The sequence below is a fragment of the Elgaria multicarinata genome, chromosome 11 (genome assembly GCF_023053635.1).
Source record: "Elgaria multicarinata webbii isolate HBS135686 ecotype San Diego chromosome 11, rElgMul1.1.pri, whole genome shotgun sequence".
Lineage (NCBI taxonomy): Eukaryota > Metazoa > Chordata > Lepidosauria > Squamata > Anguidae > Elgaria > Elgaria multicarinata.
In genome coordinates, this window is record NC_086181.1 from 4980086 (window position 1) to 5000517 (window position 20432).

Below are 20432 nucleotides of genomic sequence, written 5' to 3' on the forward strand. Positions count from 1 at the left end.
GACTAACATGTTTAAAAACTTCAGTTCTCTTAAATATGTGAAAACCCCAGTGAAAATGAAGCATCTCCTATTGGTTCTTCAGATATCAATTAATCATGGTAAATGAGAGTTTGTATATATGCCTTTTGTTTCTTATAATATACTGGCACATAGTACATAGTAAATCTAGGCCCAGCCAAGCATTGTTAAATTGAAGGTGGATCATGCCCACAATCTGGTAGTAGTATATTATTTTGGCTATATAACTGAATAGATTAAATTTACAGCCACTTTACTTCAAGAAAAGTTTGTTTCTGCTTAGTAGTACTGGTCACAAATAGTGCAGATTTTTACAGAATTTTTTTATTCCCCTTCCCTTGCCTTGCAAGTTCCCATAAATTAGCCATACGTAGTTGTTCACCAACTTGTATTCCAGCCATAGCAGCACTTGGGAAGGACACTTGAACACATTGTTGACCAAACTGAAGTTGAAACTCAAGAGTGTGCTTTTTTTTGTAGTCCCTGTTGTAAAGTTGTGCAATACACACATCTAGGGATCTAAACCAAGCTAGTTCATTCATTATATTGCTAAGAACTAAAGTCCTCCCTCCCCCTGTGATATCATTGTATAACTTCACTGACCATGACCCTCATTGAGAAAGATCCACTAGACAAACAGTGCGAACAGCATGGAAGAAAGTCACGTCCTCCTCAATAAGCTGTACAGCTTTATCTACTGCTTTGCTCATGTAAAGGATCCACTGTCAACAAGATTAACATGCGAGTTGAAGGATTAGATTTTAAATGGAGGATATGAACTCGGTCTAAATACAAAATTCACATGAAACCTAAAATGCCATCAATCCAATATTTAAAGCAAAATGCACGGGGTTTTGTTGTTCAGCTAATTCTCTTGAATGTTGACTACACATGGGGAAGCCAGTTATGCTAACAATGTTCCTCAGGAAACGTTGCCATCACAACATAACTTTACGTGCAAAATACTTGTGCCAGATTTTAAGATGTCTTATACTGGTTGTCTAATGTTTGAATTTCTGTTAATACATTTTGTCTTGAATGCAGTCAAGGCTTGTTTTTACTTACGAGGAAGTAGCATACCGCAGAGGCGCAACTTTTTTAAAAAAAGTACTTTTAACTCTGATTCAGAGCTAAATAGCAATTTAAACTCACAGCAACTGTAAAGTGTATTGAAATAAATGTTATTAATACATAGAAAATGTGTTGGTACTTCAATGAAGCTGCTTGATATTTTATTCTTTGCTCAAGTTATGATCACTAGGTGAACTTTCAGATTACACATATAGAAAGGATGTTCATTTTAGTCTACACCAGAAACTGAGGGAACTGTAAATAGTTAGGTTAAGTTGGTGACTGCTCACCACTTTCCTCCAGGGAATCATAGAACGGCTTAGAGGTCTGTCTAGCCATCAATATCATAACTGGAGGAACAGGAGGCTGTAAATTCTTCTATAGTCCTCCTGACCTGCCAGAATTCCTTTGGATAGATGGAGGACTCCAATCTCAGAGCTCTGTCTATAGCCTTCGGATTGCTCTCTGAAACTAGAATAGCCTATCTAACTGCCTGGGTGGTTATAGAGAAGAGCCTCCTCTGAAGGTGTAGCAAGTTCGTATGGCTAGAAGCACCTTCAAGGAACTGGGTCCCAAGTCATTTGGACTTGAAAAAAAGTAAGCAACAGCAGCTTGATGTGGGCTCTGAATATGCAACAAGTGCAGCAACTCCTTCAGAATCTGTGTGATGTGATTCCATCTTAGAATCATAGAATAGCAGAGTTGGAAGGAGCCTATAAGGCCATCGAGTCCTCAATGCAGGAATCCACCCTAAAGCATCCCTGACAGAGGGTTGTCCAGCTGCCTCTTGAATGCCTCTAGTGTGGGAGAGCCCACAACCTCCCTAGGTCACTGGTTCCATTGTAGTTTTTCCTGATGTCCAGCTGGAATCTGGCTTCCTTTCACTTGAGCCCATTACTCCGTGTCCTGCACTCTGGGATGATCGAGAAAAGATCCTGGCCCTCCTCTGTGTGACAGCCTTTTAAGTATTTGAAGAGTGCTATCATGTGTGGACTGTGATGTGTGGCCACCTCCCCAGTACTCATAGTTTGTCATTTAGGGAGCTGGCCCCAAGTGAGGAGCTCCTGGAATGTGGTATTCACCCAAGTCAGAATGCTAAGAATTAGTGCTTGTTTCATTAAGTTATAATTTGTTTGTTCATGGGACACTAGGGGCCTTGCTAGATGAGGTCTTAGCGCGCTGTGAGGCCCGGTTTCCCTGCTGTGCGTCCAGATGACGCACAGTTCTGGGGTCAGGCCGCGCTGAAACCTCCCTTAACGCGCCATAAGCGAAGTCGCTTATGGTGCACCTTTTCCGCAGCCCTGGCCTGAGGGCGGGGCTGTGGAACGTCTAGCAAGGTCCGTGGCTTTTTGCGGCTACTCGCTTACTCGCGAGTAGCCGGGAAAAGCCACAGACTGGGCACAGCGCTCATACAAGCACTGTGCTCATCGGGCCGGGGGGGGAAAGAGGGGGGGGGGGAAAGCCGCACATCGGGGATGGTACGGGGCGAGGGAAGGACAGCCGGGGACGGGATGGGGGCGAGGGAATAATAATAAAAAAAAACCACTTACCTTCTCTGGAGTCTTCGGGGCGCACGTGGCCCCTTTAACATCAACAAAAAAAGGCCAACGCTGCAGGGCTTCCGGAGTCCCTGCGCGTTGTGCGTCTAGGAGGCGGGGCGGGGCGCGCTAAAGTTAGCACGCCGTCGCCCCGCCTCCCTGCCAGCTTATCCGGCATTGTCTAGCAAGGCCCTAGGCCTTAAACAGCTCTGTATGATCTGAAGTCCTTGGTAAGGTCTTTTTTGAAGGGTTAGCAGTTGAGCTGTGAGAAGGCATGCAAGCGGTAGGCCTCATGCAGTGGTTTTCCTTGCCCTTACCCAGGACAGAGCTTCTCTCTTCTCAGCTTTTACTGGCACCTTGTGTCCTTTTATACCATTTCTCTGGGAGAGAAGGTGTCTAGTAGTGCTATTGTAACTAGATGGCTTTAAACACGTATTGCCACAGCAGCATATGAGGCCCTGTATTTGCCTAAATTTCTCATTACAGCTCCCTTACCAGGTCAGCAGTGACACCTGCAGCTCTCTACACTCCCACACCCCTTGCAGAAATATGTAAGGCTGCTATGCAGCCCTTCACTAAACTCTAGTTTGGACACTCTTGCCTCTGTGCAGGCAGCCTTTGGGAGAGGAATACTACAGCATGTTCCTCCTTCATAGTTCAGCCACTGTCATGCTCTCTCTATTGTGTTAGCTTGTGCACATCTCATTGTTGGATACCTCTTCACAGCAAGCAAAGAACAGAATATTGGACACTTATCATGAAGGTTCCTTCCGGTTTGGTGTGAAAGAGGCGTCCAAACCATATCCTAATCTATCCTTGTCTGACACATAATGCATAGCCAAGAATTAGAAGTATGCTAGTAATCTCTCCTACACACTCCAGGTTGTGCTAGGCTCAGTTGGGAAGGGGGTTTCTTTAGCTTATGGCATCCTCAGGTTCCACTCTGTCTCAAGCTTAGCCATGGGACAGAACTGGGTGGTGTCCAGCAGCAGCAGGCCTAGTGACAAAAATTTGAGTAACATGATCCCTGCCTGCCTAGGCAATAGGAGTTCATCCATTAGTGGATGCCTCACTCACACTAAACCAGAAGGAATCTTCACATTGCTCATCTCCCCCCGTCATCAAAGATAAAACTAGACATACCCCACAGGTTTCTTGGGGTGGGGGTCTATTTTTATTCATTCAATCCAGCTCAATGCCACCATACTCACACCCAACCCATTCAAGAAGGCAAGTCACTAGTGAGATCTGGAGTGTTTATTTTTGTACATCATATACATTTTATAATAAAGTTAATATCAATTGCATATGGTTTTTGCTTCAGTCTGGTTTGAAATTCTGCATATAAACACATTATGAATCCTGCTTAACCAATAGTCACCAATTTTTGTTCTCCTTTAATAATCTTAGAAATGTGAAAGGGTGTGAGTGGAACATTGTATTTATCGGTGTATGAAGCCATCCCCAGGAGAAAGGGAGAGTTGGGGTGCTTTTCTAAAAGATCATGCAACAAACTTCTTAACAGGAAAGCTAGATCCTCACATTGAGGATAAAATGGTAAGTAAATATTTCCAGCTAAACAGCCTCTCTCCAATGGCTTCAACACTGGCTTATCTGTCCTCTGCTCAGGTATTCCTTGTAAATGTATCTGTACAGCAAAGAGCACACGAAGCATGCAAGGAAAAATGATCAGGCAGTGTACCAAAAAAAGAAGGGGACGGGAGTCAAACATCTGAGGCAAAAAGGCAACTTTCTCAAGAATACTTTTCTCCTAAACCAGAAGCTCATGAATAAAGTGGAAGCTGCCCTGCATGTCTCAGCTTGGGAAAGCCTGTTTTCTCTCACCCCATCTCCTGACTGAGACCTTGTCCACACATGCGGCAGAATGAAGTGGTAGGGTCAGTAATACCATCTCAGATTGCAGGCGAGGGATGCCACTTTTGAATGCCTCCCTATGTTAAATCTCTACTTTCAGGGAGCTGTTTCCGTAAGGGAGCATTCAAAAGCGTGATCGCATCAGCAATCTGAAGTGGTACAGTCTACTCTTACCACCTCATTTTTTGCAGGCATACAACACCATGCCTCAGACTGATAGGAAGTGAACCAATGGGCAAAACACCTTTGGTAGCTCTTAAATGCAACTTCATTAATTAAAAAAAAATGAAATTCAATGACTAAGAATGTAATGCAAGGTTCTAAAATGCCACATCAGGAGAAAGATTTTTTTAAAAAGTTGATTCAATAAACTTTGCTGTCTACTTTAATGCAAAGAAGTTGAAGTCTATGAGGCTCCTTGGTGGCTGCTTTGAGTACAGAGGCTGACTTTCTGATGAGAAATGTGTAACAAAAAGTCGAAGCATTACAGAAGAATAGTTTGTTTCTAAATTGGCACTCACCAGCTTTCAGGTTTACAATCAATATCAAGTTCCAGAAAACAACCCAGTTTTAACCCATGGTTTGTTGCGAGGTTAAAACTCTGGGTTGTTTCATACTCCAGAACCCAGAGTTCCAGGTTCAGACATCATGGCAAATAACCCAGGAACACCTAGAAAAGTGGAAAAGCAGTTGGGAGCCAGCACAGTCCCTCCCTCCCATGCATTCATAAACAACCCATGGTTTGCTTACCATGGTATGTTTAATCGTGCAAACGGGATCCTAAAGGCAAAGGGATTTCACCTGCCAAGACATCTAAGAAGGGAAATGAACAGGATGCTCCAATCTTGCTTTTCCATGGGTCTGATAGCACCAGGCCTTTGAGAATAAAGTTCTACTAATATAATTTCCATCAGCGTAAGGCAACTTATGAAGAGAGGTTTTGTTGCTTCATATTCTTTTCTGCCAGTTTTTCAAAAAATACCATATTTCTGATTGTTAGTGGAGAATATACATAACCCAACATCACCAGATTTATTTCTCTGGATGAGCCCAGAGAAATTCCATCAGTCAAATTTGATTGCATGATGGGGGCCTAAATCAGAGGTAGCTCACATTTCCTGGGCGAGGATGCAAACGTCTTCATGTGGTTCAGATGTCAAGCTCCTGGCTCATCCCACTAATATCAACTTATTTCCTTACTCTCTCCACACTTTAGCCTAGGTAGCAATACCTGGAGATCCCTCTATAGATTGTATTGTTGCCATTGCTGCTCTCAAGTTCCTCAGTTTGAGGCCAGGAAGCGGAATGCAGCAGACAAGGTTAAATCAACTGCTAATGCATTCTTAGCTGGCCAGGAGCCACAGCCGAATGGCTCAAAAAGTAGCAGAGAACTCCCAGGCCATAATGACACCTTATGTTGGAGCAGTAGTTTAAATTTTCTGAACAGGTATTGTACTAAAACTTCACAGACTCTTGTGAAAGCTCCATTTTTTTGTTGTCTATCAAACTACTCTGGATAACTAGAAACATTCTTATGGTTTCTGAGTCAAAGCCGGGGTGGGCAACTTGTAGCCTACGATCAGCTCTAGCCAGCATTAGCAAATGGTGAGGGATGGTGGCAGTCGTCGACCCCAAGGGCCACAAGGTGCCCACCCCTGCATTAAGCAGTTAGTTCTTGGTAGAAGATGGCCCAAAGCTGTTCGGATCACTTTTATTTTCAAATGATTTGAACTGAGCACCTTTGTGTCGATCAACTAGGCCTTGACATCAGAAGGAAGTTGCCAATGCACAGTATGATGAAAACTACCATCTAATGTTACAATAGATCAACACATTGTGGGCAGGGGGAAGAGATAAAAATCTACAGACGGTGTCTAATTACTGTGGAGAAAAGGAGTGAGCTAACTGTCGGAAACAAGGAGGTATCATGGAAGCAGTTACTTAGTGTGGCCAATATACACATTATATCAGCCTTGGACGAAACTAATAATAGGAATAAGGACAGCCAGTGATTCCAAGGTGGCTTGTTGCTACTGCAAATTGCCATCTTTCAAAACAAACCAACAGGTAAGCTCAAGGCAAGCAGCTTAGTTTCGGCCACCTTCATAATATACTACAAGACAGGGTTGCACAGCAGAGACAGGAGCCCTCTCGCTTCAAGTAATGCTGATTATCTTCTTCTTTTAAAGGTTGAACACATTTCTGGTCAATTCTGAAAAATTCTTTCCCAACCAAAAATGCATTTTGGGATTCCAATCAGTTTGTAAAGTACAGGTTCCAACACATTAAGTGGATTTGCACATGCATGTATGAACTGTGATATCAAGTGATGGTTTGCATGTGTGAAATGGCCACTGCAGATCCGACATTGCGCATGGGCGCACACACATACAGCTTTCATAACACCTGAAAACCACCTCAGACACCATGCAATTTTCAGTGGAACCAGTTTTACATGTTGAGCTGAGTTTCACCATCAAAATGACAAATATGGATGTGTATGAAAGCAGCCCTTACCATTTCCCTGATGTACTCAAGAAATCGGAAACAGAAACTGTCCCCCAAATGAAATAAATGGTTTGGAGGTATTACAATATGCTGAGAAAAAGACTTTCCCCCTTATTCCAGAAGTGAATCTGTCAGAGAATAATGCTGTAAAGCTCACTCTGCTTGAGTTTCTCAAGCGTTTCAATGCCTTTTCTGCATGTAGTTCACAGGTTCAGTGCAGCTACAGCCAGGATGATGAAATCAAAGTGAGAAAAACCTAATTAGGCTTCCCCCTTACTTACATAAATATGAAGGCGTGTCATGTCCAGCTGCACTTAAGAAAACTTTCAGGCCCATCTCAGAAGGTGAGGATTCCCCCAATTAAATCCCAGCAGCTTGGGAGTCTGAAATTACTTATCATAGAGGAATCAAAAGATTTTATTTCTCTCTCTCGCTCTCTCTTTTTTAATAAAGTTAACAATAAAACAAACAACAAAAAGTATATTCCTTCACTGCCCCTCTCCCTTCTCTTCAAGCGCTGGTTTTCTCATCACACTCTAAAGCTCACACAAAAAACGGAGGTCTCCAATGGAGAAAATGCCACAGCCCTAAGAAACGGCGCGATGAGATGAAGGGAGAACGTAACTCGGGAGTTAAAAGAAGCAGTTCAGAGAAAGTTTGGGTTTCAGTAGACAAGATGGATCTTTTCTGCCATTTAGCCAAACTGGAAAAAGAAATTTCCCGGTCCAGAAGCTGAAAGACACACAGGCACGATTTAGAATTTGCACCCCCTGAGGCAAAGTCACCCGCCCACCCCTGCCATGGTATGCACAAGAAGTTGAACACAAGGACACAATCTTAAGTCTGCTAACTCCAGACCTGAACTCCAGACAGAAAATGCTGGTTCTGCCTTAGAGCACTGCGGAGGACATAAGAGCCCCCAGTTCAACCATTTATCGTTTCAATAGTTGTGAACCACGCAGAGAGCTTTGGCTATTGGGTGGTACAGAAATATAATAAATAAATATTAAATACACAGCTCCATTTCTGTGTTATTGGGCAATGATAGGAGATTAAAAGCCTCTTAACAGGTCAAGGCAACATGATGAATACTGCTGCATACTGCTAAATTAAAGAGGAGGAACATAACGGATACTCCAGGGCACGCGGAGGTTTCAGAGACACTGCCAGAGTTGAAACCTACAGATACTCTCGCTGTATGAACTCTTGACCCCCTTTCTTTAGTGCGGGGATGGGGAACCTCTCCCTTGTGTTCCTAACCCCCACACATTTGGCCCATGGCCTCCCCTCTCCGTCCCGCAGCAAGCAGGCTTTTAAGAAGCCCCCACTGGTGCCAATGGAGGCTTTAAAAATCCTAAATTGTCACATGGGGTGGGAAGGTCACTGTTGTGTCCCCTCAAAAAATCACACCCACCCACAGCAATTAAAGGCTTTAAAAAAATGCAGGTTGCTTACCTGTAACTGTAGTTCTTCGAGTGGTCATCTATGCATTCACACATATGGGCTTTGCGCCTGCGCAGAGACCAGACCGGAACCTTCTATAGCTGAGTGGAACGTTTTTGGCGGGAACCCCTCCCCCACGCTACCGCGCACGTCCATGGGCTTCCCGCCCTTACCTCAGTTTACAGAAGTCCGACATTGTGCCCCCATAAACATGAGTGTAATTTCAATAAAGTACATTCCACGTATAACTGTGTCATTTGTAAGTCTCACACCACCAAGTGGGGATGGCAGGTGGGTTGTGTGAATGCATAGATGACCACTCGAAGAACTACAGTTACAGGTAAGCAACCTGCATTTCTTCTTTGTGTTCTCTATGCATCACACATATGGGCGAGTAGCAAGCTGACATATCTTTGGAGGTGGGTTGGTGCATCATCTGAAGATCTCCGAGAGCACTGTCCTCCCAAATGAGCAGTCTTGTCTCGCACGGGTGTCCAAACTGTAGTGCCTAACAAACGTGGACGGAGTGGACCACGTTGCAGCTCTACAGACTTCTGTCAAGGGAACACCTCTGCTGAAGGCAACAGATGTTGCGACAGCTCTGGTAGAATGAGCTGTCACAGGTTTCACAAGCTCTAGTTTAGAGATAGTAAGCAAGTTCAATTGTCTCTACAATCCAGCGTGACAGTTGCTGGCATGAAACAGGGAGTCCCTTATAAGGCTCACCATAACAAATAAACAATTGCTTTGTTTTCCTAAAACTCTCTGTCCTAGCCTTGTAAAAGGCAAGAGCTCTCCTTACATCAAGTGTATGTAAAGAAAACTCAACAGGTGTTGTTGGATTCGGAAAGAAAGCTGGTAGAGTGATATATTGGGACAGATGAAAGGTTGACACTACCTTAGGCAAGAAGGCAGGGTCTGTGCGTAACACAACCTTATCTTTGTGAAAGATAGTGTAAGGAGCATCTATCCTGAGAGCTCTAAGCTCACTTGCACGTCTAGCAGAAGTGATGGCTACTAAAAAGACAGTCTTGAATGTTAGAAGCCTAAGGTCAGATAAGGCCATGGGCTCGAAGGGCTTCTTTGTCAATGCCTGTAACACCACTGATAGGCTCCATGGTGGAAAGATACTCTTTACTGTCGGTATCATATTTTTAAGCCCCTTTAAAAATTTCCTCGATGTTGGATGTACAAAAGGTGTAAAACCATCCATGCCTCGATGAAAAGACGTAATAGCCGCTAAGTGAACTCTGATAGAAGTGAGTTCGAGTTCCTGCTGATAAAGTGCCAATAGGTATTTGAGAATCAATGACAAAGGGCAAGATTCAGGAGCTTGATCGTTTTCCAAGGCAAAAGTTTGAAATCTCTGCCACTTTGCCGCGTAAGATTTTCTCGTTGAAGGCTTTAGTGATGCCAACAATATATGGTCTACAGTTAAATCCTTGGTACGAGAGGAGGAATGGATGATATTCTCCATGCCGTCATCTTGAGGGTCGACAGGTTTGTGTGTCGAACCCTGCCCTGGTGTTGAGACAACAGTGTCGGTATCGGAGGGAGTCTGATGTAATTCCCGTCTGACAGTCGAAGGGCGTGGGAGAACCACGTCTGTCGAGGCCACCACGGTGTGATAAGGATGCAGTCCGACCTGTCCGACTGGATTTTGGCCAGCACCTTCGTCAACAGTGGAAACAGAGGAAAGATGTAAAGAAGATTTCCTTTCCAGGTTCTGGTGAAAGCATCTCCTAGCGAGTGCTTTCCTCTTCCTGCTCTGCTGCAGAACCTGGAACAAGCTGCGTTTTCTTCGGTAGCGAAGACATCGACAGCAGGGAGGCTCCAGTACCGAAAGAGAACGTCTCTTACTTCGGTATCGAGCTCCCATTCGTGGTCGACGTGGAAAGACCTGCTGAGGGCGTCCGCGATGATGTTTTCCTTGCCCGCTACATGGATCGCTGTCAAGGTGAGTATTTCTCTTTATGCACCAGTTCCAAATCCTGAGTGCCGATCGATTCAGAGGATGAGACCTTGTCCCACCTTGTCTGTTGATGTACGCCACTACCGTGGTGTTGTCCGTTGCGATCAGGACGTTTCGGCCCTCGATCATTTGTGAAAAAGTTTTTATTGCATTCTCCACCGCTAGCAGTTCTAGGTGGTTGATATGATGTTCCCTCTGGGAAGGAGGCCAACGGCCCTGAGCTGTGAGGGAGTCACAGTGTGCTCCCCATCCGATCAACGATGCATCCGTCGTGATTGTTACCGAAGGAGTTTCTTGCTGGAAGGGAACGCCTTCTAGGAGCGTCGACATCGAAAACCACCATTTCAGAGATGCCCTTACTTGCGTCGGGATCGACAGGTAAGTTCGCCGGGCATCGTGTCGAAGATCGAAAGTTCTGAAAAACCAGGCCTGCAATATTCTCATTCTGAGACTTGCAAACCTGATGACTGCAGTTTTAGCTGCCATCAAGCCTAATAGCCTCTGAATTGTCCATGCCGAGACCTTTCGGCGGCTCTCGGTAGCGATGGCTAAATCTTGAAGGGTGCTTGCTCTGGTCGAGGGCAGGTATGCTCTCCCGTCCCGAGACGATAGGGTTACCCCTATGAAGTCCAGCTTCTGCTGTGGGGTCAAGATGGATTTCTCCTCGTTGACCCACAGACCCAATGAGACCAACAGGTTGAGGGTGGTTGAAATGTCCGCTACCAGATCTTTTTTCGGGACCATGAAGTATCGGGAGAAAAACCCCTGGTTGAGTTCCTCTGCGGGTACTGGAGAGATGGCTCCTTTCGCTAGGAGGGTCTGTACCTCGAGAAGCAGAGGAGGGGATGGCGCTGTTACTTTCACCCCCGAAGAAGGAGGAAGGACATCAAGCTCGATGGCATACCCCGAGTTGATGATAGTGAGCACCCAGGAGTCCGATGTTATTGACTCCCATTGATGGTAATGTGGTGCTAGGCGGTTCGCAAAGGGAGGTGGATCTGGGATAAAGAAGTCAAACCCGCTGCTTCTTAGAGAAGTCGGGCTGACGTTTGCTTTGGAGCTGTTGTTGCTGCTGCCTCTGCTGACCTTTCGCTGTCGACAATTGTTGCCTGGCTATGGCTGAAGCTTCACTCTGGAAAACTCGTGCCAGCTCTTTTTTGTCCTCTGGGAGATGTTCACATAGTGATCCTATTTTCTCCCAGAGGAAGAGCTGGTATCGTGCCATGGTAGCCTCGTAGGCTGATGCCCTGATGCCCAAAGAGGCAGAGGAGTAAATCCTCCTGCCCGTATGGTCCAACTTTCTGCCCTCTCTGTCCACGGGTGCAGAATGTGCCTTCTGTGAGTGGCCTTGAGCCGACTCCACTACGATCGAATTAGGTTTGGGATGTTGGACCAGAAACTGTACATCTTCCTCTTGGACTCGATAGAGGGTCTCTAGCCTTTTCGATGTGGCTTGAGTCATAGCCGGTGTTTTCCAAGATAATTGAGCCGTTTGCTTTAAAGCATGTGGAATAGGGATGGCAAGTCGTTGGTTGGTTGTGGACTGGAAAACGTCGTAGATTGGATCGACGACCGATTCATCCATTTGCTGGATCTCCAGTCCTAATGCCTGAGCCATTCTAAGCATATGGTCAAAAAATCTGACCATATCGTCGGAAGGGGAAGAAGGGTCCTTGTCATGAACCTCATCTTCTGGTGAAGGCATCGATGGAGTAGCCAACAACCCCGACTCAGAATCTGATGGGTAATTATCCTCAGGCAAGGATACTGTAACCACCTGGAGGTCTACATGTTCCGTCGGTACCGTGGTAACCGCGGCAGTCGATGCCGATGGCTGCGTACGGTGTCGAGGCGTCGACACCGTGGACGTTTGGTGGGCGGGTGGTGGAGGCAGCGGTAGATGACACATCCTCGTAGGCGGAGGGTGCGCATAATATTCTTCATGAGGGTACTGGTGGTCACCCTGGAAGTATCGTTGTGGGCGATATCGATCCCATACATAGTCGCTACATACTGATTGGGGATAAGAGTATTGAAAAGCTCCTTCCCATTGACGCCTTAGAGTGTGCCTTGGCGAAGGCGGTAGAGGGATTAGTCCCTGAACTTCTTGCAGCCTGGCAGGCTCTCGGAAAGAGGCCGCTGAAGCCGAATCCCGCAACTCGCCCTCCGATAGACTGGGAGGATGTGTCGGTACAGTAGCCATCGGTACCGACTGGAATCTCGATACTGAGGGAGGCCTCGGTATCAAAGCAGTCGGTATGGCAGGAGGAGTAGAGTGACTCCTAGCTGGTTCCGCCGTGCGGGATGACCCTAACGAGGGTTTTTCCGCGTCTTTCTTCTTCTTCTTCTTCTTCTTCTTCTTCTTCTTCTTTTTCTCCATTTCAGAAGAAGATTTGGGAGTCCGGGCCTTTTTGGAGATTTTCCTGGCCGCGGAACTCGCCAGTGACCGTCCAGGCGTTAGGGGTATCTGAGCTCTATTAGCCGCTCTGGAATGTTCTGCCACCTCAGTGCAACGGTCATCAACGGACTTACTGGTTGCCGTTTGTCCAGGCGTTAGGGGTATCTGAGCTCTATTAGCCGCTCTGGAATGTTCTGGCACCTCAGTGCAACGGTCATCAACGGACTTACTGGCTGCCGTTTGTCCAGGCGTTAGGGGTATCTGAGCCCTATTAGCCGCTCTGGAATGTTCAGGCACCTCAGTGCAACAGTCATCAACGGACTTACTGGCTGCCGTTTGTCCAGGCGTTAGGGGTATCTGAGCTCTATTAGCCGCTCTGGAATGTTCTGGCACCTCAGTGCAACGGTCATCAATGGACTTACTGGCTGCCGTTTGTCCAGGCGTTAGGGGTATCTGAGCCCTATTAGCCGCTCTGGAATGTTCAGGCACCTCAGTGCAACAGTCATCAACGGACTTACTGGCTGCCGTTTGTCCAGGCGTTAGGGGTATCTGAGCCCTATTAGCCGCTCTGGAATGTTCAGGCACCTCAGTGCAACAGTCATCAACGGACTTACTGGCTGCCGTTTGTCCAGGCGTTAGGGGTATCTGAGCCCTATTAGCCACTCTGGAATGTTCAGGCACCTCAGTGCAACGGTCATCAACGGACTTACTGGCTGCCATTTTGTGCATCCTCGAAGATTCAGCCAAGACTCAACTTTATGGCCTTCACCTAGGCACAGGATGCACAGGGAGTGCCCGTCAGTTGGAGGGAGCTTAGCTCCACATTTCACACACTTGCGAAATGGGGCCTTAACTGCCATACGGCTAAGCGCCGCGATCGAAATCGCTGAGGAAAATCTAACTACTAAAAAAAAATAATTTTTTTTTGTTTTTTTAGATAGAATAGAAAAAAAGATGTTAAGAAGTGAGAAATAAGCGAAAAGAGGAAAGATTTGAAGTAAAAAAGGATTTTAAAGAGAAAACGCTAAGAGGTTCGGTTCTATGGTCTAAGCACAATGGTGGACGACGAAGAACTGAGGTAAGGGCGGGAACCCCATGGACGTGCGCGGTAGCGTGGGGGAGGGGTTCCTGCCAAAAACGTTCCACTCAGCTATAGAAGGTTCTGGTCTGGTCTCTGCGCAGGCACAAAGCCCATATGTGTGATGCATAGAGACCACGAAGAAGAACCTACAAGGGGCAATAGAGACTTTTTAAAAGCCTAATTGTTGTGGGGAAGTTTTTTTTAAAGGGGCTGTACCTCGTTGGGAGGGGAGGGACAATCGCTTTCCTTCTCAGCAGTGACTCCCCCTGAAAATGATACCTTCCACATTTGTGTGTGTGTGAGAGAGAGAGAGAATGGGATGCCTCCAGTCCTGCCCACCACTGGAATGCAGCCCCTGGAAGGTTTCCAATAACAGAGAGCTTCGGCTATTGGGCAGTATAGAAATGTAATTAATTAATTTGTAAATAAATGAGAATGTGGCCCTTGTGCCAAAAACCGTTCCCCACCCCTGCTTTAATACATGACATGAATAATATCCCACCTACCTTCAAAACTGAAGCCTCCTGGTCCTCCAAAGAAAGCCTTGAAGATATTATTAGCATCAAAATCTATTTCAGTGTGTGTGATAGGGGGCAAAGGGGGGGGGAGAGAGAACAAGAGTAGAAAAAGAAATTCTTGATTAGCTTCTTATTTTTTAGGCCAATCACTCTTCTTCTCACACACAGACACAGACACAGGGCATGGTTTGCTGAAAGGGGAACCAACCTTCAAATAACTCATGTTCTGTTGTTGGGTTATTTGAGAACTGTTTCCCGCCCACAAAGTTTGTGCAACTGGCCCATTGAAATAAGGTTCTAGAAGAGCTGAGGAGCTTCACAGTGATTGGGTTCACACTAACCCACACTCAGTGGTTGAATGTGGGTTGTTGTTGAACTGTGGGCTAGAGTGTTCTCTGAACCCAGGACATTTCCTGCAAGGTGGCTTGTTAAACATGCTTCCCACGACTGCTTTCTCCCTTGTCTCTTACTACAGTCGCAAGATGCCAGCTGAGCCAGAGTTGCTATACTGAGGCTCAACATTCTATATACTTTTAAGGAAACACAGCTTTTTGAGAACATTCCCCTGTCCCCCACCCAATATGCACCCATGGAAAAGGAATCCACAAAGGTGAAACCCCTCGTTCGCGCTCACCTCCCATATTCATGCCATCTTCCTCGAGGTCCTGTCCACTGTCATAGCGAGCTTTCTTCTTCGGATCAGAAAGGATGGTGAAAGCTTCACCAACCTCTTTGAATTTCTTTTCTTCCTCTTTCTGGATTTCAGCACTTGCACCGCTGTGCCGGTCTATCAGCAGTTGAATTTGGGGGGCAGGGGAGAGAAAAGAAAAATCCTGACTGTAGCAAGAATAAGCTATTCTGGAAGCTTACAGACTGGGCAGAGTGTATTCTGTATTAAAAAACATGAAGTTCTGTCAAGGAAAACTGAATTCTGTACAAAGAAAAGCTCAACTTCTTGACCTTTTATAAATTAAGTAAATTTGCATGATTATTTCACAATTATATTAACTCTGCCATTTCTGTACATTGCACCGAGTTATGCAAAGCACAGAAACCCTAACCCCTTGCAACTATTTAAAAAATCACATTCAGTCGTTCCCGAGACTTCATAGCCATAAGACAGGGGTGGAGAACCTGTAGCCCTCCAGATGTTGAACCTCAACTCCAATCAGTATGTCCAATGATCAGGGGTTGATGGGTGCTGTAATCCAACATTATCGGGAGGATCACAGGTTTCCCACCACCCCTGCCCTAAGAGCTAAAAACTTGATCTTCCTTGAAAAATGTGAAATTAATCTTCTCACAGAAATTAATTCTGTACCCAGAAGCACATTTTAAGTTTTTCTGTGCTCTTGTAAAACACATATAGTCCTATCTGTAGAATCCTACACAGCATCTCAGCTGAGTGGAACTCAAGACAAAAGACATATTGGACTGAGACTAAGGAAACCTGCTCAGCAATAAAGTTCTCTGGAGTGAACTTGGGCTGTCCAACTTGTCTCATAGCGTTGTTCTGAGGATGAAATGAAAGAACCAAGTCTTGAACTTTTGAGCTCCTTGGAAGGGCAGGTTAAAAATGTGAGAAATAAATAAATCCAGGTAGAATAGCACTCAAGTAGATGCACCTCTTTAGATCCCAGAAATGGGAGGTTTATTCAGTAGTGGGCTAGCTTCGGGAAAGAAGGGGGGGGGAGAGAAACTGAAAGACGAGGAGGGAAAAACCCCCCAACTACTGGCAGAGAAGAACAGCTGAAAAAGAAGAATCCTCGTAGCATCCCTGGAAAAAGAGGGATGAGTTGTGGATTTTGAGAAGAACAGTGTGAGTGTATAACTCCTTCTCTTCACATTTCTGAGGCCCTGGAGGAAGGTCCAGATGGAGATGTGGTAAGGAGAGGGAAACCCCAACGCTGCAGAGCATTACTGACACTTCTCCACTGAAGAACTCTTTTCACTTTCAAAAGCTGAGGTGCTGCTGGTTCTTCTGTCAGAAACAGACAGACATCCTGAAGGACTGGGAAGTCCATCTCTTGGATGAGAGGAGGTGGGGGACACAGAAAATTCCTCCCAAGAGAGGGTGTTTTGTTCTCCCCAAGCTAGTCTGGGACAAGCCAGGAGAAACTCTGAATATGTTAACTCCTAGCCACCTCTAAAGTTTAAAGAGAGATAGACTAAACACAGAGTAATTTCAAGATCTATTTAGAGCTAAACATTTCAGTAGCTGTGAAGTTAAATGGATCCCAAGTGTGGCAGTTTGGAGTGTTGGGAGGAGAAAATTCCAAAAGAGGAAGCACAACGGCGTGAGTGGTATAAAACTTACGATGTTCCTCCAGATTAAGGCCATATGTGTCCATTTATTTGTCCCTAACAACTTCACAGCAGAATGACTTACATATGGACTAAGAGTTCTGAGTCTGTAGATCCAGAATTTTTCTTTTCTGTCAAGCAGGACTTTGTTTGTTCAAGTGGAAGCAATTTTAAATCTGAAAAACTATATGCAGGCGACTTAAAATGTATTGCAACAGGATGCTCTAGTTTTTTGGTAAGAATTGCAGATTTGTAGTTATGGAATCTTGTTCTTAGGTTCATTGTAGTTTTTCCTACATATTGCATACGAAGCATATCTTTTCTACATGCAATTAAATAAATCACATCAGTGGAAGTGCATGTTACTGATTGTCTAATGCAATCAGCTTTTAGTAACTGTGCCCCTAAAAGAAGTGGTTTCTTGAAAGTAAAGGGAGGTAATTCAACGCTGATTTACATTGCTGGGATCCCAGGTTGCAAATACCTTGTTAAGTGCTGCCTGGGGAAATGTTTTTCCCCTTCTCTTTTTCTCTTCTCCAGCTCCAGCCTCGGAGAGAGCTTCTCTCGGGCAGCAAACACAGTGGCAGGCTGGGCCAGAACGATGGGAAGTTGGCCCACCTGCTGCTGTAGGGTGTCCCAGCTTGTTCCAGGGCTCAAAATGACTAGAACTTGTATAGACAGTTGAGCCGTAGTGGGGACAGCATACCTCTAATGAGAGGCTGGTTTGGTAATAACTTGCAGGGCCTTCTGATGAAGGCTGCATCTGCAAAGTCCCAAGCATCCACTTTACAGTGCTTTGGGAAGGCATGGACAGCAAACAACATTGCTGCCCTAGAGACATCCCAAAAATGTTACTCCAGAAAGCCATGGAAGTCGTAGCTCCCTGGACCAAGGAAACTGTCATTCATTCTGGCACTTGCTCCCCCAATGCTTTTTATGCTTCAATAATGGCCACAATGAGTCAATTTGCCAAAGTAAAGTTGGACACACTCTTCCTTAAGAGTTTTCTGGCAGGCGGAGACAGAGAGTACAATGAAGCTTCAATAAAACCATGGGCTAGTGTTTTGTGCAAACCAGGCCACTGTAGATATTTCTTCTTAGTTGTGGATGGAATGTATCCAGGACAGGTTATTTTCTCCCACTTGCTTTCTAGGCAAGGCTTAAGCTAATTAAGCAAATTTCAAGCATCTGATGAGAAGAGGCCTCTCCCAGTTTAGGGCTGAAGTAAAGTTGACACCTCAAGTGGGAGTAATAACTGGTAGTAACTAGATAAAATGTAATTAAAAAACCAGAGGCAGGACAGGATAAGGCAGGACAGGGAGGCAACCCTGTCTGAAGCCCTGGGACCCCCCCTCCTAACCAGTGAGCAGCTAGATGCTGTATGTCCCAGGCACTTGGACAAATGTGGGTTTGTTGGATACCTTCTATCTACCAACAAGAAAAAAATATTCATGGCAAGACCAATTTTCCTCTCTCTGTTGAAGGAGGGTATACAAGCAGCGTTATAGTCCTGGTCTTATTGAAGGGTAGTACTTTCTGAAGTACCCTTCTTCTGAAGGCTGCTTTTGCAGAGGTAAACATCTTGACTGGGTGCCTCCCTATAGAGGTGGGCTGTGTGTGAAGTCTGGTCTTGATCCATTCGCTGCTTCGCAGTTGGACACTTCAGCGATTGGGCAAGTGGATTAAAGAAAGGTTTTCTGTCTTTTTTTTATCTGTATGTCAAGGTAGCATGTAGGTGAGCCTTTTTTTTTGTAAAATGAAGTGCTCATGCCACGTGACTCTCTAGGCAAGTGATTTAACCCATGGTGCCCATCATGGGTTATCGTGTCTTCCGAACTCAGTCTATGAGTCTCTACACAAAAATCACAAACACAAGACTCAGTTCATATGCAAATGGTACTTATATTGCACTCACCAATGAAAAAACATGTGCAAAGGTGTATAATGAAACACCAGTATAGGTCCATTTAATCTAACAAAAAGACAAAAACAAACAAACCCATCTTCCAAAGAAGTAGAATCAATTTTCAAATGAACTTGAAAAGGACCTAAAAATGAAATGAACTTATACTAGTGTTCCATTGTATGTGTTTGTATATGTTTAACATTGATGTGGTTATGAGTGCAATATAAGTACCATTTGTATATCAACTGGGTCTAGTATTTATGATTATTGCCCAAATATTGGCATAGGGAGAATCAACACTGCACAGGCCCACCCCCACCCCACCCACTCTGCTTTAATGAGCATACAGTGATGAAAGCACCCAATGTGGAAGCTTAATTTTTCATTTCATGGCAGGGTAGTTCCCACCATTTGGGAATCAATGAGTTTCAATACTGGGAGCTGAGGGACCATTTCTGTACCTGGATGATGCATCAGGGCCCGCTTCCGATACGCCTTTTTGATCTCATCTTCGGAGGCATTCTTGTCTACTCCCAGGATCTTATAATAGTCTTTCCTCTTACTTTTCCTCAGTTCCACCTGTGCATTCTTGAGCAGCTGCTTGTGTTCTAGAATGTAGCAGAGGAGTATCGAAAAGCAGCAGAAGAGTACCAAAAAATTGCAACAGAAAGAAAAACACATAATGACTACAACATCTCTCCCAAACCCAAACATACACCGACAAACCCAGTAGATTTAAAAATGGAGTTTGCATGCAGTCAACGTTGCTCTCGTGATACAGCTTCCTTTACAAATCGCAACACATGCAGTTGAAGAAGTTCATAGGAGAGTTAGGTCAGAAGTAATTCAGGAATACTGGAGCTGAAATTGTGCGTAGAAGCATGTCAGGGAGCACAAACTGGGCTTCCCTACTAGTGTAAGAAGGAAGAATGAGAGTTAAATGAAATATCAAATCCCCTTGACTGTCTAGAAGGCCCTCGAAGACCCATTTAAACAAAATGGCCCACAACTTTATGGGATTTCTCTATCGCTCCAGGAGGCCAGAAGTTTTCCCTTTCAGCTCAAACCAGGAAAGCTCAAGATTCTGAGGAAACATTGTAGCACCACCTTACAGGAGAGGGACTGCATTTTGCACCCTAAGCAAGAGACACATAGAGAAAGCTTCCAGATTTCAAGACCCCCTCAATGTAATGGTAAAGACCAGCCTTTTCCAACCTGGGGTCTTGGCTACAACTCCCATGATGGGACTTGTAATCAAGCACATCTGGAGGACACCAAGTTGAGACCAAGACAGCTTACAGGTACTCCACTTTTACCTTTTGTTTTTTCAGTCTGATAAACCTTTTCATAATCCCTCACAGCATCTTCGTATTGTTCTGTGTCCATGTAACTAATCAAAGGAAGCGTAGTTATCACCTTACAGAAATTAAAACAAGTTCAAAATGACTCAAACAAGTCACACAAGCCTAAGGGGAGACAAATGAGGCACTAACTAATCTGAGTGAGGAGAGGTGAAAACCGTTCCTGCTCAGCCTTGAGTGTGAGCAAAACCTGCCTGCCAAGTCCTGCCAGGGGGATCTACTGTTCCTGGTAATTAAAGCTTGACGTGATTGGGAACACTGGCAACGTAGTATGATGGATAAAAATACCATGGATAAAAGTAAGTGTAGAAATGAACCTGAGGCCTCCCCGGTAAGGACCGCATCTACACTCACCCACAATGCTTTCGGCGCCCTTTGACCTGTTATTTTTCAGCCTAACTTACCTCACAGAGTTAGAGTGTTGATAAAATTGGGAGGG

General features: G+C 45.1%; 1 protein-coding gene across 1 annotated transcript in view; it reads right to left on the bottom strand.

The window, feature by feature from the left end:
- Positions 1 to 3869: 3869 nt before the first annotated feature.
- DNAJC7 (DnaJ heat shock protein family (Hsp40) member C7) overlaps positions 3870 to 20432 on the bottom strand; it is a 55341-nt gene continuing 38778 nt past the window's right edge. The window contains exons 10-14 of the mRNA XM_063137994.1: positions 19949 to 20022; positions 19094 to 19240; positions 15057 to 15209; positions 14411 to 14473; positions 3870 to 7742 (exon numbers count right to left, since the gene is read on the bottom strand). Coding sequence (XP_062994064.1) covers positions 7705 to 7742; positions 14411 to 14473; positions 15057 to 15209; positions 19094 to 19240; positions 19949 to 20022 — 475 coding nt within the window. The 3' untranslated portion in view covers positions 3870 to 7704. The remainder of the gene's footprint in view (positions 7743 to 14410; positions 14474 to 15056; positions 15210 to 19093; positions 19241 to 19948; positions 20023 to 20432) is intronic.